The following is an 18,885-nucleotide window of genomic DNA, read 5'->3' as shown; positions in this document are numbered from 1 at the left end:
TAATTTATTGTCTAAAGTTTTACAAATGTCTTTTTCCACAATTGACACCCCCCTCCCACCACCATTCCTAGCCCAGGCAAGCCCCACCACCCCAGTGTCTGTGTCCATTGGTTATGCTAATATGCATGCATACAAGTCCTTTGGTTGCTCTCTAACCACCACCCCCTCCCCCCCCGCCATTTGTCTCTGGATCTATTCTTGTTCATCAAATTATGTTGATCATTATATCCCACATATGAGTGAGATCATATTTATTTTTTAAGTAGAAGCATGCCTTTAAAATGAGATCGTTCATGATTTGTTCTTTGGAGGACTTTATTTTAATAAGGTTCTTCTACAACTGGATGGTGACAAAGTTTAGGTTTGTTGGGATTATTTTTCAACAGCCAATCAGCTAGCCAAATCTATGGAAAAAAAGAAAAGATACCTTAACTTAGTAAATATTTACATATTTCCTTCAATATATAGTATATCAATTTAAACCTAAAACAGTTTTCAAAATCACTCTAAGAATAATGAAAAAATGACCATTAAAAACTGAAACACTAGCCAAAACTGGTTTGGCTCAGTGGATAGAGCGTCGGCCTGTGGACTGAAAGGTCCCGGGTTCGATTCCGGTCAAGGGCACGTGCCTGGGTTGCGGGCACATCCCCCGTGGGAGATGTGCAGGAGGCAGCTGGTCGATGTTTCTCTCCCATCGATGTTTCTAACTATCTATCTCTCTCCCTTCCTCTCTGTAAAAAATCAATAAAATATATTAAAAAAAAAAAAAAACTGAAACACTAAATTTTACAGTATGTAAGATTGTCAAGTACAGATCCAAATTGGAAAGGAAGAAGTAAAACTATTTCCACTTACAAATGATATGATCCTACATATAGAAAATCCCAAAGAATCCACAAGAAAGCTACCAGAGCTAATAAATGAATTTGGCAAAGTTGTAGGTTATAAGATCAACACGAAAAAAATCAGTTGTTTCTATACATTGCTAACAAACAATCCAAAAAGGAGATTAAGAAATCACTTTCATTTATAATAGCACTGAAAAACAAGTATCTAGGAATAAATTTAACCAACTTGTATAACTGAAAACTATTTAACATCCTATGTTGAAGTTGGCTTTTTGCAGATCTTGGTGTTAAAAGACAAAAAACAAAAAACAAAAAAAAACAACAACCACCACATAGTTGAAAGAAATTTAAAGACCTAAATAAATAAAGACATCTGTGCTAATGGTTAGAGAGACTTAATACTGTTAAGAAGTTAAATATCGCCGAACCGGTTTGGCTCAGTGGATGGAGCGTCGGCCTGCGGACTGAAGGGTCCCGGGTTCGATTCCGGTCAAGGGCATGTACCTGGGTTGCGGGCACATCCCCAGTGGGGGGTGTGCAGGAGGCGGCTGATCGATGTTTCTCTCTCATCGATGTTTCTGACTCTCTATCTCTCTAAATAAAGACATCTGTGCTAATGGATAGAGAGACTTAATACTGTTAAGAAGTTAAATATCAATACTACCCAAACTGATATGCATATTCAACACAATCAATATCAAATTTCCAACAATCATTTTTGCAGAAACGGAAAAGTCAATGCTCAGATTTATATAGAATTTCAAGAGGGCTCTGAATAGCTAAAACAATCATGAAAAAGAACAAAATTGGAGGATTTTCTGACTTTGTTCTTTCTTATTTCAAAATCTTCTTCAAAACTATAGCAATCCAAGCAGTGTGGTTCTGGCATATAGATAGACATATATAGACCAATGGAATAGCACTGAGAGTCCAGAAATAAATCCTAACACATATATAAAAATTAATTTAAAATGGATCAACAGCTGAAATATAAGAGCTAAAACCATTAAAATCTTTTTTAAAATATATTTTTTAATTGATTCCAGAGAGGAAGGGAGAGGGAGAGGTAGAAACATCAATGATGAGAGAGAATCACTAATAGGCTGCCTCCTGCAGGACTCACACTGGGGATCGAGCACACAACCTGGGCATGTGCCCTGACAGGGAATCGAACCCTGAGCTCCAGATTCATAGGTCAGTGTTCAACCACTGAGCCACGCCAGTCAGGCAACCATTAAGATCTTAAAATAAAACATAAATAAATCTTCATCACCTTGGGTTTAGCAATGGGATTCTTAGATATGATACCAAAAGCATGAGCAACAAACTAAAAAAGATAAACTGATTTTCATCTAATTTTTAAAACTTTTTGGCATCAAAAAACATTATCAAGAAAGTGAAAAGACAACCAACCTACAGAAAGGGAGAAAAATTTAACAAATAGTATATCTGACAAGGGTTTGATACCTATAACATATAAAAAAACTACAACTCAACAACAACAAAAAATTAAAACTGGGCAAAAATCTTTAACTGAAACAGACATTTCTACAAAGCAAAGAAACAAATGGCCAATAAGCACATGAAAAGATGCTCAACATAATTTACATTAGAGAAATGCAAATCAAAACCACACTGATAAACTATTTCATATCTACTAGGATGATTATAATGAAACAAAAACAGAAAAGAATATGTGTGGGCCAGGATGTAGAGAAACTGGAACTCTCATACATTGCTAGTGGGAATGTAAAAAGTGGTCACTGTGGCAAATAAGTTGGTGGTTCCTCAGAAAGCCAAACACAGTATATGACTCAGCAATTCCACTCATAGGTATATGCCCCAAAAAATTAAAAACAAGTACTTAATAGATAATTGTGCACCAATGTTCATACAACATTAAACACAATAGCTAAAAGGTAGAAACAACCCAAGTACCCATCAACAGATGAATGAATAAACAAAATATTATATATATATTATATATATATATATATATATATATATATATATATATATATATATGGAATATTATTCAGCCATAAAGGAATGAAATTCTGATACATACTACAACATGAATGAACTTTGAAAACATTATGCTAAGTGAAATAAGCCAGAAACAAAAGAACAAATATTCTATAATTCCATGTACATGAAATATAGAGAGGTTACTTTACTAGGGCATGGAGCAGTGGTTCTCAACCTTCCTAATGCCACGACTCTTTAATACAGTTCCTCATGTTGAGGTGACCCCCAATTTCATTGTTACAAATTGAACATAATCAAAGCATAGTGATTAACCACAAAAACAATATGTAATTATATATGTGTTTTCCAATGGTGTTAGTCAACCCCTGTGAAAGCGTCGTTCGACCCCCAAAGAGGTCGCAACCCACAGGTTGAGAACCGCTGGGCTAGACACACCCTGGAGCCAACCTCCCACGGTCCCTCCTTGGCCGGCTGCACCTGGGACAGAGCCGTGGCTCAAAGGGCATCTGTAGAGTGAGCGGGGTCCCTCTGGCAGGTTGGGTCCATTGGGCTGGCCTGTGGGGCCTGCAGGGATTGGGCTGAAACCGGCTCTCTGACATCCCCCAAGGGGTCCTGGAGTGCTGCGAGAGTTGCTGTCACTGGGCAGTTCCTGTGTTGAGCATCTGCCCCCTGGTGGTCAGTGCACACATACCTACCGGCCAGTCAGCCGGTCGCTTAGCCTTTTATATATATAGATTCTTTCATGATATATTTTCCCATATGATCAACTGCAAACCTACTTTTACCTGTATATGCATATATTTTCTCATAAAGATTATACTAGAGGCTGGTAACAGCAATTTACTTCAAGGACCACAATTGGGTGGTTGAGGAACAGGAACGGCAAGGAGAGTTACTTTTCATTATATATCCTTTTGTGACCTTTGAATTATACTATATTCAAATATTACTTATTCAAAAATTAATAATTAAAATATAAAGCAAGTTCTTTAAGGGTCAATTTTAAACTATTTTTTATGTTTTGAATTATAATTCTACTTTCTGATTTCTTTCCGAATGAAATAATCTCGATATGTGAAAAGCTTTATGCTCAGCTGTTTATTGTTATAGTATTTAAGTAGCAAACAACTCAAACAGTAAAAGAATAATAATAAAGGCAATAAAAGAAAAATCATGTAACTATTTTTTTTAAATATATTTTATTGATTTTTTACAGAGAGGAAGGGAGAGGGATAGAGAGTTAGAAACGTCAATGGGAGAGAAACATCGATCAGCTGCCTCCTACACACCTCCCACTGGGGATGTGCCCGCAACCAAGGTACATGCCCTTGACCGGAATCGAACCTGGGACCTTTCAGTCCGCAGGCCAACGCACTATCCACGGAGCCAAACCAGTTAGGGCAATCATGTAACTATTAAAATAATATCTATAAATATATATTTAAATATAGTAACATTTATGTCATGGCACTTGCCCGGGTTGTGGGCTCAATCTCCAGTGTGGGACATGCAGGCAGCAGCCGATCAATGATTCTCTCTCATCATTAATGTTTCTTTCTCTCTCTCCCTCTCCCTTCCTCTCTGAAATTAAAAAAAAAAAAGTTACACATACAGAAGTATCTAAACTGTATATAAACGTTTTTAAAAATGACTCTCATGCCCTACCTGGTTTTGCTCAGTGGCTAGAGAGTCAGCCCATGAACTGAAGGATCACAGGTTCAATTCCGGTCAAGGGCACAAGGGCATGTACCTTGACTGCAGGCTCCATCTCCGGCCTGAGGTCGGAGTGTGTGCGGGAGGCAACCAATCAATGTGTCTCTCTCACATCAATGTTTTCCTTTCTGTGTGTCTCTCCCCCTCCTTTCCACACTCTCTAAAATCAATGGAAAAAAGGTGAGGATTAACAACAACAACAAAAACAATGATTCTCAGTACTTACACTGTTGCAAAGAATACAATGTTTGAGATATGAAACCTATATTCAATATTCTTTAGTGAATAAAAAGATTGCTTACACAAGGATCTGCTGGTTTTTGCTTACAAAGCTCTGTGAGTCCTTTAAGCAGAGTTGGTGTTACATATAAATTTAAATAGTCCTTAGCAGCTTGTCCCACTGGAATAGGCTCAACAATCACTGCAAATACAAATGTATCCCCATTAAAGCTAACATAAATGATGAAATATTATACAGTCATTTAAAAGTTACCTTCAAATAAATTTTAATGTCATGAGAAAACTTATAAAGGTTTTTAAGGGAATAGAACTGATACATAGCATAACAGTTGATTCAAAAACACACAAGCACACACATTAAAAAAATAAGACTACATAAGACTGGCAAGAAACATATCACAATGCTAATAGTAATCATGTGTAAGATTCTGATTATTTTTTCAACTATATCCTTTTCTGCATTTTCATTTCCATGTTTTTTACAGTAAATGTTGTAACACACAATGTTATGAAAAAGAAAAATATGAAGAACATGTAAAATCAGGGAGATTAATTCATTCCAAAAATTCCTGCCAACAAAATGACAGGTGCTTCTCAAAGTGGTAGGTATAACAGTGAATAGTATGTGGTTCTTGCTCTCTTATAGACTACTGAATATACACATAAAACTTATATCTGTCTATATAATATGTATTAATATTCCTGCTCTTATTTTTCAGGTTTTTAAATGAATTATTTAAAAACTTGGGGAAATTTTAGTCTTTTCAGCCTTATTTGAACACTATGGAGGTGAACCAGATTTGCAATACAAGAAAGAATATATTTATACAAGAAAGAATGTATTTTATAAGGCTGAGTAGATCTTTTGAGATTGACCTCCATCAATATGCTACTTTAAAAAAATTTATTGATTTTAGAGAGGAAGGGGGGGTAGAGAGAGAGAGAGAGAGAGAGAGAGAGAGAGAGAAACATCAATTTGTTGCTCCACTCACCCATGCACTTATTGGTTGATTCTTATATGTGCCCTGACCAGGGAGCAAACCCACAACTTTGGCATATTGGGAAGACGCTCTAACCAACTGAGATACCCATCCAGTGCCCCAGGCCCTATTTTAAAAATGAAAATCGGATTATATCACTCCCATCCTTAAAAATGCTTCATTGGCTCTTGCTTGCATATATAGTATAGTCAAGACAGGACTCCATATTATGGCCCGTAAGACTCTGTACCATGTCACCTATACTACCTCTTTAACCTCATCTTATTTCTCTTACCAAGATCTTTTTTGTTTATAGAATGTGCTGTGTTATTTCCTGCTCATGATTTGAGCACATGCTATTCCGTCTGCTAGAACACTCTTCCCTTTACTCTGGTTAACCACTGCTTACTCTTTGGATCTCAGCTAAAAAGTCACTTCCTCAGTCAGACCTTCCTTACAGTCTACAATTGTTTTGTATAGCACTTATCACACAATAACTATGCAATTATTTGGGTAATTCTTATTTAATGGCTATCTTTCAAACACTAGACTATAAACTCCATGGGAGCACAGACCTCATCCATTTTTTATAATTTTTTAAAGTTTTATTGAGGTATAATTTACATATCATAAAACTCATCCATCCATTGAAGTATACAAGTGATATTTAATAAATGTTTAGTTGTGCTATCATCACCATCATCCAGTTTTAGAACATTTTGATCACTCCAAAAATATTTCCTTGTGTCCATTTGCAATTTCCCACTCCCACTCCTACCCCCAGCAACCACTGCGTTTCTTTCTGTTTCTAAAAATTTGCCTTTTCTGGACATTTCATATAAGTGGATTATATACGTAATATGTGGCCTTTTGTGCCTGGATTCTTTCACTTGGCATGTTTTGAGGTTCATCCATGTTGTGGCATGTATCATGTTCCTTTTAATTGATTTGTATTCCATTGTATGGCTAACAGTTGGATTGTTTCCAATTTGGGGGTACATTAAATAATGCTGCTATAAAGATTCACGTGTCTTTATGTAGATGGATGTTTTCAAAATGGGTGGTAGATTCCGCCAGGAGTTGAATTGCTAACAGACTTACCTGGTTTCTTAATATTTTAAGAAACTGCCAAACTGTGTTTTTTTTAAAGTGCTATAAGCCCTGGCCGGATAGCTCAGTTGGTTAGAGCATCGTTCTGATATACCAAGGTTTCAGGCTCAATCCGGTCAGAGAACATACAAGAATCATCCAATGAATGCATTAATAAGTGGAACAACAAATCAATGTTGTTGTTCTCTCTCTCTCTCTCTCTCTCTCTCTCTCTCTCTCTCTCCCTCTCTCTCCCTCTCTCTCTCCAAATAAATAAAAATACAAAAGTGGCTGTAACATTTTACAATAATGTATGAGGACCCCAGTATTGCTATATCCTTACCATTGATTACAGCCATTCTAGTGAAAATGCCATGGTATCTCATTGTGGTTTTATTTTGCACTTCTCCAATTATTATGTTGAGCACTTTTTCATGTGCATATTAGCCATTCATATATTGTCTTTTGTGAAATGCTTATTCAAGTATTTTGCCCGTTTTTTAATTGGGTTGTTTATTATTGAGTTGTAAGAGTTCTTTATTCAGAGTGGAGCAAAAGTAGGTTTACGGCACTAGCTGGTTTGACTCAGTGGATAGAGCGTTGGCCTTCAGACTGAAGGGTCCTGAGTTCAATTCCTGCCAAGGGCACATTCCAGGGTTGCAGGTTTGATCCCCAGTGGGGGGTGTGCAGGAGGCAGCCGATCAATGATTCTCTCTCATCATTGATGTTTCCCTCTCTCTCTCCCTTCCTCTCTAAAATCAATAAAAATATATTAATTTTTTAAAAAGTAGGTTTATGGCTGGGAGTACATGAAACACAGTTTATTCTTGTATTATTATTTATTAATTACTGTATATTTTACACATGAACAACTATAAACCTACTTTTGCCCCACCCTTTAATTCTACTTCTTTATCTATGATTTGCAAATATTTTCTCCCAGCCTGTGGCTTATCTTTTCATATTCTTAATGATAGCTTTTGAAGCACAAAACTTCTAATTTTTATGTAGTCCCATTTATCAATATTTTTTATTATGGACCATGCTTTATTTTTTTTAAGGAGTTAACATCCACCCAGGCCATTTTTTATTATTTTTTTAAAAATATTTTATTGATTTTTTACAGAGAGGAAGGGAGAGGGATAGAGAGTTAGAAACATCGATGAGAGAGAAACATCGATCAGCTGCCTCCTGCACACCCCCCACTGGGGATGTGCCCGCAACCAAGGCACACGCCCCTGACCGGAATCGAACCTGGGACCCATGAGTCCGCAGGCCGACACTCTGTCCGCTGAGCCAAACCGGTCAGGGCTCAGGCCATTTTTTAAGAATATTTTATTGATTTCAGAGAAGAAGGGAGAGGGAGAGAGAGATAGAAACATCAATTATGAGAGAATCATTGATCAGCTGCCTCCTGCAGGCCCCCTACCGGGGATTGAGCCCACAACCCAGGTATGTGCCCTTGACTGGAATCGAACCTGGGACCCTTCAGTCTGCAGATCAACACTCTATCCATTGAGCCAAACCAGCTAGGGCTGGACCATGCTTTTGATGTTATATGTAAGAACTCTGTCCAACTCAAGGTCATGAAGATTTTCCCCTTTGTTTTCTTCAAGATGTTTTTAGCTCTGACGTTGTAGGTCTATGCAACAAGTGTCTAAGTTATTTTCTTTTGCATGTGGATGTCCAGTTGACATCTTGATAATACTGACTCTTCTGATCCATAAACATGGGTGTCTACTTATTTAGATAGTCTTTGATTTCTCTCAGCAATGTTTTGTGCTTTTCAGTGTACAAGAATTACACTCGTTTTTAAAATTTATTCTTTTTTTAAATATACTTTTTTTTTATTGATTTCAGAGAGGAAGGGAGAGAGAGAGAGAGAAACATCAATGATGAGAGAGAGTCATTGATCAGCTGCCTCCTGCACACCCCCTACTGGGGATCGAGCCCACAACCCGGGCATGTGCCCTTGACCAGAATCAAACCCGGGACCCTTCAGTCCGCAGGCCAATGCTCTATCTACTGAGCCAAACCAGGTAGGGCTAAAATTTATTCTTAAGTATTTTCTTATTGTTGATGCTATTGTAAATAAAATTATTTCCTTAACTTCATTTTTGAATTATTTCTACCTCATCTATTTTTGCTGACCATTTATCATTTGTCTCTGGCATCTAGGGCTAAATGAGGTCATGAGAATAAAAAGTGTTTTTATGTTTCTTATGTTGATAAACTTTCATTGCACTTTTTAATGACATTTATAATTTATACATTGCATTGTATATTTTCATAGGCTTTTAGAATAAGATCATCTTGAGAGCAGGGACATCTTATTTGACTTTATTTTTATTAAGTTGGTAACTCAACAAATTTGTTGAATGAATGGAAGGTAGCAAAGCTTTACCAGCCATCCCTATTAAAGGGAAAAGGAAGAGCACTAATTTTTTTAAGGGTTAGCAATATGTTTTTGAATATCTTTACAACTTGCTTTAGCCACTCACCATATAGGGTTTTGCACATAGTTCTTGACTGACTGCTAAACAAGATGGAGCTCATACCACAAACTCTGAGAACTTATGCCAAATAACTTCATATTCCCACAACAAAAGATCTGCAATGTGGTAGGTAATTAATCACTTATATGTATCCTATAACTGCTGATTCTCAAATGTCTAACTGTATCTTTTAAATTCATATCTAGAGGATTAATTAATAGGTTAAATAAAAGGCAATCTAAAATAACAGTTTAGGGATATAACCTTATGAGTAAGAAGAGCTTCCAAATTTATCTTCCACTTAAGATAAAGTGAGTTTTTATCCTTTTTAGTTAAAAGCTAAGGAGGAAAAATCTAATTCATTAGTAGGACTAAATCTAAAGTACTACAACATAAAAAAAAAAATTGATGTTGCCCAGCTGGCGTGGCTCAGTGGTTGAGCATCGATCTATGAATCTGGAGGTCACAGTGTGAATTCCGGCCAGGGAACATGCCTGGGTTGCAGGCTCGATCCCCAGTAGCGAGTGTGCAGGAGGCAGCCGAGCAGTTATTCTCTTTCATCATTGATCTTTCTATCTCGCTCTCCCTCTCCCTTCCTCTCTAAAATAAATAAAAATATATTAATAAAAAGAAAACAAAAGCACACAAACTGATGCTTGAGATATGCTTCAAAATAATATGGAAGCAGGAGAAATAGGAGCAGGGGTTACAGATGAAATAAGATTGATCATAACTATTAAAATTGGGTGATGGGTTCATTAGGGGTTTATCATATTATTCTGCCTACTTTTGTGTATGTTGGAAATTTTACACAATAAACAGTTGTGAAGAAAACAACACCTTAATACAATGGATATGTGACAGAAATTAGATCAGTAAGATTAAATATAAGTAGGCAAATACTTTTGGATACAAATATCTATAAAACAATTTTTGTTTAAAAATCAGGACTTTTAAATACCCAAGTTAGTTTTCTGTTTTCTTTGAATAAATATTCAGTATAAAATAGAGAGGAACAAGTCTAAGTGAGTTAGAAAAGAAATAACATGCAAAAAAAAATTCAAAACTACCTGATGCTTCGCATTTTGTCTTTATAATGAAAATCAGCAAATTTTCTTTGTCTTAAAATTACTGAAAACAAACTAAAAACCTCAGTGTTGTCCTCATTGTGCCTACTTCTAAAAGATTTATAGCCCAAGCTGGTTTGGCTCAGTGGATAGAGCGTTGGCCTGCGGACTGAAGGGTTCCGGGTTCAATTCTGGTCAAGGGCACATGCCCGGGTTGTGGGCTCGATCCCCAATGTGGGGTGTACAGGAGGCAGCCAATCAATGATTCTCTCTGATCATTGATGTATCTATCTCTCTCCCTTCCTTTCTGAAGTCAATAAAATATATTAAATAAATAAATAAATGATTTATAATCTCTATAACAGGATGGAAACAAACAAAAAAGGCCAAGAAATATTAATTTCACAATTGCATGTGTGCTGGACAAACAGTAAACTGTTAGAGAAAATGGTAAACCAATCATAATTTCCAAGGAAGATTCTTTTTTTCATATGTAACAAACTTCACTGATGCATTATAGATAACTCAAAGGAATTACAACACAGAAGGAGAAGAGAAACCCTAAATATTTCTAGTCCAAGAGAAAAAAAATTAAACTGTTCTCAAAAGATTTCCTAGAAGGCACAATTTAGTTCTGAAGATAATGTTGAGTTTTCTATTCTTGGCTTTAACTTAACTACAACTTGAAAATACGACAAAATATATTGGAGGAAAGCAATTACTTTTTCCTAGTTACATCCCAAAATAAAAGAAAAAGCAAACAATAAGGAGATGCAATTGACTAATTACTCATCTATAACTCACCTTCAGGAAACATGAATCGAATTTCTCTTTCGGCTGCAGCAAAATCATAACTCCCATGAAGTGCATTCCTTAGGTCATCTGTGCCATAAATTGCCCTTAGACTAAAAGCAAGTTAGAGATGATGACCATCCTACCTGACAACCTTTTTCTTACTTTTCACATATGCATCCTATTTAGGTATTTTACAAAAGCTTTGCCACTTCTCACATATGGTTTTAAGCTTGAATTCAAGCTTTAATCTATCTAGATGAGGGTCAAATATCTTTAAAATCTTCAGGAGGGATACACTGGGAAAATAGGAGTTCGCTGGACTGAAAGGTCCCAGGTTCGATTCCGGTCAAGGGCATGTACCTTGGTTGCGGGCACATCCCCGGTGGGAGGTGTGCAGGAGGCAGCTGGTTGATGTTTCTCTCTCATCAATGTTTCTGACTCTCTATCTCTCTCCCTTTCTCTCTGTAAAAAATCAATAAAAATATATTTAAAAAAAAATATCTTTAAAATCTTCAGGAGGTATACACTGGGAAAATAGGAGTTCGCTGGATGAAAAAGAGGTGTTTTGTGAGAAGTGAAAAAGCAATATCAATTCAAAAGTGCAAGAACTCGCCTGGCTGGCGTGGCTCAGTGGTTGAGCGTCGACCTATATGAACTAGGTGTTCATGGTTCAATTCCCAGTCAGGCCACATGCCCAGGTGGCAGGCTCGATCCTCTGTGTGGGGTGTGCAGGAGGCAGCTGATCAATGATTCTCATCATTGATGCTTGTATCTCTCTCTCCCTTCCTCTCTGTAATCAATAAAAATGTATTTTTTTAAAAAGTGCAAGAATTCAATGTCCACTGGTTTCTAGACATTAATGATAATGCTGGAAATCTTGATTTCTGGTCCTATATTATCAATATTCTTTCAAAATACCACACCAATTTTCTCACGAAAAACCCTAGTTCAGTGGTAGTTTAATTCCAGGATAACAGAATACGGTTAATCAACCATAAACAGACATTCCCTGAGACCTTTTGTGTTATTTGGTATTAAGATACAGATTTAAATAGTTAAAACATAAAATGGACCTCCCTGCCACCCCAAAAAACCAAACAACAAAAAAACCAGTTAAATTGAGGAAAACTTTCAAATAAAAGAAAATCCCTATTACAATGAAATCAGTTTTTTTTTTTTTTCATTTTCATAGTTAGATTGCATTTTTCCCTAGGAAAATTACCTGAGGGACAGTGTAATGGCGAGGATGACTCTTAAGCACATAGTGGGGTTTAGAAATGTTGCCCCATTATTTCTTTATCTAGGCACTTGTCTAAGATCAAAATTTTCACCAGATCCTCTCCCTAGTACCTTCAGCACATGCTCACTGTTCTTCCCCATCTCGTCCCTCCCATGTTCATTAATTCATATTGCCGTGCGACTAGTCCCATTTTCACTTCCTTTGATGCTCCTAGTAGTTATGTTAAGTCTTAACTCTGTAATTTTTGCTTTTAATTTTGATACCTCTTTATGACTTAACAATAAAAAGGATGTATGGTTTTTATCAAAAAAAAAAAAAAAAAAAAGAAAAGAAAATTACCTGTCTGGATGTGTCTCCTTAGCTACTAAGCTATTACTTGGCCCCAAAAGTTCTTTCCAGTAAGAGATGGCTTTATGTCTAGCTAATATCATGGCAACAAGTGGTCCAGAACTCATATAAGCTGTTAAGTTGGGGAAAAACATTTTTCCATACTGTTCCACATAAAAGTTACTACAATGCTCAGGGCTAAGCTGTAGTTTTCTTCTCTATAAGAGAAACAAAATCAACAAAAGCATTTAAAGTGACAGTTCAATAATACCTGGTTAAGTCATTCATTAATAACTTGAAATTAGTACCAACCTGATTACAAATTTGACATTTATTTTTGTATTATGAAGAAAGGATGAGGTAAGAAAATTAAATGTAGGATGTAAATAAAATTATAAGAATTATTTAACCAACTTAAGAAAAACTATTCCATCAACACAAGCTTTTTAAAAAAATATATTTTTATTGATTTCAGAGGAAGGGAGAGGGAGAGATAGAAACATCAATGATGGGAATCGAACCTCTGACCCTTCGGTGTGCAGGTCAACATTCTAACCACTGAACCACACCAGCCAGGGCAGTATTTTGTTGATGTATACTCTGTGTACATTAAAGTAACAAAAATGGACCTTAGAATATTCCAATTCATTCTTCTTATCTATTTGTGGTATTTTCCTATTTATTGTGAAAATTTCCTACAGTATTTTAAGGGAACTGGTCTCACTGTGGCACTTAGAAATAATATGCAGTGGTTTCAAGATGGCAGCAGAATAGGTGGATCTTTCTTGCACTTCCTCCCAGAACCAAACTGGAAATAAAACTAAACTGGGGAACATTCACCCTGAGGACTAGCTGAAGAGGAGATTTTTAACAAGAAAGTGCAGAAACTACCTCAAGACTGGTACGAAAGGCTGGGTCAAGAGAGGGACTGGCCCAGCTCCGACAGGCTGCAGGCCAAGGGTAAGGAGGGATATCTAGGTTGTGGGGAGTTTTCCTGGAGAGGAGCAAGGCCTGGACCACACGCCAAGCTCCTTAGCCCAGAGCACCAGAGCAGAGAACAGTGATCCACATAACAACCAGCTGTGAAAGGTATCAAGGCGTCTATCCATCAGGAGGAGAATGAACCTATTAGAGATAAAGCCACACCCAGCAAGTGTGCTCAGTGGATGAGCATCAGACCATAAACCAAGAGGTTCTGGGTCCCATTCCCGGTCAGGACACATGCTTGGGTTGTGGGCTCGATCCCCAGTGTGGGGCATGCAGGAGGTAGCCAATTAATGATTCACCATTGATGATTCTTTCTCTCCCTCTCTGAAATCAAAATATATTTTTAAAAACACCTATATATGTCACTTCTTATTAATACATACATTAGATATACTAATACACGTAATGATATAAAGTAGGACTGTTGAGTAATAGGGTATGCCATCTGTAATAACGATAGAAACTTGCCAGATTCCCTACCACAGGGGCCATGCCATGTACTTCTATATTTTTGACAGATGCTTTCTCAGTGTTATTTTAATTTGCTTTTTTCATACTTAGAGATTGAGTATCTTTTCATATGTTCAAGAAGCATTTGTTTTCTTTTTTTAATTGATTTTTGAGAAAGAGGAAGGGAGAGAGAAACATTGATTTGTTGATCCACTTATTCATGCATTCATTGGTTGATGCTTTTATGTACCCTGACCAGGGATCAAACCTGTGACCTTGGGGTACTGGAACCACACTCTACCCAAGGGTTTGATTTTGGTCAAGGGCATGTACCTTGGTTGCAGGCTTCTCTCTGGCCTGGGCCCTGGTGCAGGAGGCAACCAATCAATGTGTTTCTCTCAGATTGAGGTTTCTCTCTGTCTTTCCCTCTCTCCTCTCTTCTCCCTAAAAAATCAATGGAAAATATTCTAGGGTGAAATTAACAACAAAAAAATTTTTTTTAAAAGAAATTCATCTTTTCTTCTAGAATATATATGGTTTATATTTTTAATATTTAAATTTCAGAACCATTTGCCATTTATCCTGGTGTATGTAGTATAATACTTGAATCCAACTTTTAAAAAAATCACAAATAGGATTTTTTATTTGTCACCATTAAATGTCTGAATTTTAAACAGATTCTCAGACTGGGGGCTCATATCCATTAGCTCATTCAACTTTAGCACCTGTCTGATCCCCAGTAGCTTTTCCAGAACTGCTACCTTCACTATGAAGCTCCATGAGTTTTCCCAATTCAAATTTGAACTTCTTCAGCATTTTGACTTTTCTTACAAAGACATCATGGAGAGAATAAATAGATTGGTAAGCTTTTTCTGCCTTTTCTAATGCTATCTGGAATCAATTAATTGACCACTTCTTTCAAGTCATTTGTTTGCACCTCTTGGGTCATGATTTCCATCAGGTTCTGGATTTGGTGGACCTGTTGATGCTGAGCTTAAGAGTCTTCCAAATCTGATTGTTTCACTTTTTTATAAAATAAAAACAACAAAGATAGATGAAGCAAATAACTATTGCTAATCTTGACATCAACATGAGCTTCTATCATGATCTGCCACTTTTTTACCATTTTGTCACAGGTAAGATCCATGCCATGGAAATTAGTCACAGTTTTTGCCTGAACAGCTTCAGTAATTAGCTTGAATTTTCTAAATGCAACTTATCATTCTGCAGATCAGCTAGGCTCATTTTAAAAACATGACCCTTGAGACCATCAGATGTGATTTTGGTTTGTTTTTTTTTTTAAATATATTTTATTGATCTTTCACAGAGAGGAAGGGAGAGGGATAGAGAGTTAGAAACATCGATGAGAGAGAAACATCGATCAGCTGCCTCCTGCACACTCCCCACTGGGGATGTGCCCGCAACCAAGGTACACGCCCTTGACCGGAATCGAACCTGGGACCCTTGAGTCCGCAGGCCGACACCCTATCCACTGAGCCAAACCGGTTAGGGCGATTTTGGTTTCTTGAGTTCTCATGACTAGTGTTTTTCCAACATTTCTTTTTAAAAATTAATTAATTAATTTATTTATTTTTAACCCTCACCTGAGAATATTTTTTTCCATTGATTTTTAGACAGAGTGGAAGGGAGGGAGGATGGGACAGGGGTTGGGGGGGGGGGGGGGCGGGAGAGAAACATCAAAGTGAGAGAGACACATCAATTGGTTGCCTCCCACATGTGCCCCTAACTGGAGCCAGGTATAGAACATGCCCTTGACCAGGAATTGAACCCTCGACCCTTTGGTTCAAGGGCTGATGCTCTAACCACTGAGAAAAACTGGCGAGGGCTCCAATATTTCTTATATTGAATATAGCTAGGGCTTTCACATCATACAATCTTTCTTAGAAAATGGGTCAACCTCTTGCCCTGACTGGTTTGGCTCAGTGGATAGAGCGTCGGCCTGCAGACTGAAGGGTCCCAGGTTCGATTCCGGTCAAGGGCATGTACCTTGGTTGCGGGCACATGCCTAGCAGGGGGTATGCAGGAGGCAGCTGATCGATGTTTCTCTCTCATTGATGCGTCTAACTCTCTATCCCGCTCCCTTCCTCTCTGTAAAAAATCAATAAAATATATTTTTTTTAAAAAAGAAAAGAAAATGGGTCAATCTCTTTATTCTTGAGTCCCTTTTTGCCTCCTTTCATAAGAGACTGGTTCTTGCCCACCACCATGGTGCTGCTCAGAGAGCCAAAAGGCCAATCCAAGTTTTTAAAAAATTGCTACTTGGTTTTCCTAACATTTATTAAAAAGTTCATTTTACCTGAGTCCTTTCATTACTATATGACATATTTCCTTATACTTTCCTGTATTCTTTCCTTACACTTTCTTATACCATCCCTATCTTCAGCCTCCACCTATCCTAAGTTCAACTGATATCCCATTTCTTTCCTGAAGATTCTCCTTTTCATTTTTTAAAACATTGACTAAATAGGCAATATGACACAGTATAAGAGATTAAAAACTGGAATTTCAAATAAAAATGCTACAAGAAAGGAAGATTAAACATATTAAATTCTATTTAATATTTTTTTACATTCATTTTCAAACCTCTACCAACTGCAGAACAAAAAAGGCTTAAAACATTAAATGTTTGTAATGATTGAAAAAAAAATACCAACAGTCTCAAAGTCTATCAATAGAGGACCAAGTAGTCCAGCCAGTGTGACTCAGTCCTTGAGCATGGATCCATGCAGCAAGAGGTCATTGGTTGGATTCCCAATCTGAGAGCCTGGGTTGTGGGCCCAATCCCCAGCAGGGGGTGTGCAGGAGGCAGCCAAACAATGTTGTTTCTCTCTCATCATGTTATCTCTCTCTCCCTCTCCCTTCCTCTCTCTCTAAAATCAATACTTTTTTTTTTTAAAGAGAACCAAGTAAATAAATTGTGGTTCATCCACACAGGGGGATATTACACAAAAGTTAAGACGAATAAGCTAGATTCAGATGTAATGATCTGAAATGCTATTTGAGGGATTTGTAAAGGTGGTCAAGAGAAGGGGATTGTCCTGTTTTAAGGGGTGAGAGAGATACTTGTGAATGCATAGAAAATCCTGGAAGAACAGAAAGTGTTAAGTGGTTGCCCCTTTCTGAAGACTGGGATTTGGAGTGAGAGAGGAGGTAAAAGAATTTTATTTTTCATTTTACATATTTTGAAGTGTGAAAAAAAACTTTAAAACTATCTCATGTAACTTTTATAGTTAGAAGAATAAACCTAAATTTAATGCTAAATACTATGGATCTAAATAGGTTAACACATTTACATAAACATAAAAAATAAAGATCAATGAGAGAAAATAACATAATCATGTCCCCAAAAGTTACCTGAACAATGGTGAATCCAGATCTGATAATAATATCTTGTATCTCCTCCTCTTTGTCAACAATATCTGGTTTGATAATGGCCAGAGTTTTTTCTACATATATCTGAAGTGGGGACATCGATAGTTCCATTCTGGTTTTTTGAGGTACAAGTTAAAGAGATTCTTGACGGTATCAACTGCAATGACATACATTCCCCCGACCCAATTAAATGTAATTGTGATTAAGAACGGCATTATTAAGTGCTTGATCTTATTAATTTATAAAGTTAGAAACTGCAATATATTTTTCTATAAGCAGTGTCTTTGATACAGGCATACATGGGAGATATTGCAGGTTCTGTCTCGAGTATCGCAATAAAGGGTGTGATCTTTTTTGCTGATGGAGGGTCTTGCCTTCAGTTTGTAAAACATGCAATACCTGTGTAGCGCAGAAAGCAAGTGCAATAAAAGGAGGTATGCCTGTATACAATTTCTACGCTGCGGTTGTGCCTTGGGATTTCCTGAACACTGTCTTTTCTTCTCCCCGTCTCCCCCATCATCACTATTTATCCCCTCTATGCCTACTTCCACCTGCACCCCACCCCATCCCTCCGCAATCATTACACTACTGTCTATGTCCATGAGGATTGAGCAAAAAAGAAAAAGAGAGGAGAGAGGGAGAAGGGGAGGAGAGAGAGAGAGAGAGAGAGAGAGAGAGAGAGAGAGAGAGAGAGAGAGAGAGAGAGACTCCTAAATACTTTCAATGAGGTGGAGATGCCACAGGGCAACTTGAAGGCTGGAAATGGCGAAGATTTTAGGCGCAGCAACCGGAGACTGTGTAGGCAACTCTCCGCGATACAGCGACAGGTTCAGCGCCCCGGCCCGCCGGGATGACTATGCATAGTAGGGTCAGGAAGGGTTGGAAAGTAGGATCCCAGGTCCCTTGGACCTCTCCCACCCGCAGCCGCAGATTCCGAGTCTGAGCACTCACCTCAGTGCTAACACGTCCTGTGCGACCACTACTGGTTGCTAGGAGACGTGAAGCCCAGTTTAGGGACGGTGGCTGCAGAGAGTCAATCCCAGCAGCCCGTTTCACAGCCTCTGGAGGGCTCCTCTTAATCAAGTGAGCCAGCCACAGGCATTTTTATTCCCCTTAAGAATCTTAGCGTACTAGACATTTTCTTACATTTTCGTCATAATTTAGCTTCTTTCATCCTCCTACTCATTTGAAGCATGCTTCAATTATCCCCATTTTATAAATGAGACAAAGCATAAACACTTTCCCTTCACCCACCCCATCACCCTTCCA

General features: G+C 37.6%; 1 protein-coding gene across 1 annotated transcript; it reads right to left on the bottom strand.

Moving 5' to 3' along the window:
• Window positions 1-210: 210 nt before the first annotated feature.
• On the bottom strand, window positions 211-17,757 carry NME5 (NME/NM23 family member 5). The gene is made up of 5 exons (XM_023751995.1): window positions 17,599-17,757; window positions 12,799-13,004; window positions 11,229-11,329; window positions 4,856-4,974; window positions 211-404 (listed from the first exon to the last, which is right to left on the bottom strand). Exons 1-5 carry the CDS (start codon window positions 17,725-17,727, stop codon window positions 321-323), a joined length of 639 nt encoding a protein of 212 aa, XP_023607763.1. The 5' UTR covers window positions 17,728-17,757; the 3' UTR covers window positions 211-320.
• Between the last annotated feature and the right edge of the window lie 1,128 nt (window positions 17,758-18,885).

Source organism: Myotis lucifugus, unplaced genomic scaffold, assembly GCF_000147115.1.
Source record: "Myotis lucifugus unplaced genomic scaffold, Myoluc2.0 scaffold_28, whole genome shotgun sequence".
NCBI lineage: Eukaryota > Metazoa > Chordata > Mammalia > Chiroptera > Vespertilionidae > Myotis > Myotis lucifugus.
The sequence above is the reverse complement of the archived record's forward strand: the minus strand, read 5'-3'. Positions and strand labels throughout refer to the sequence as shown.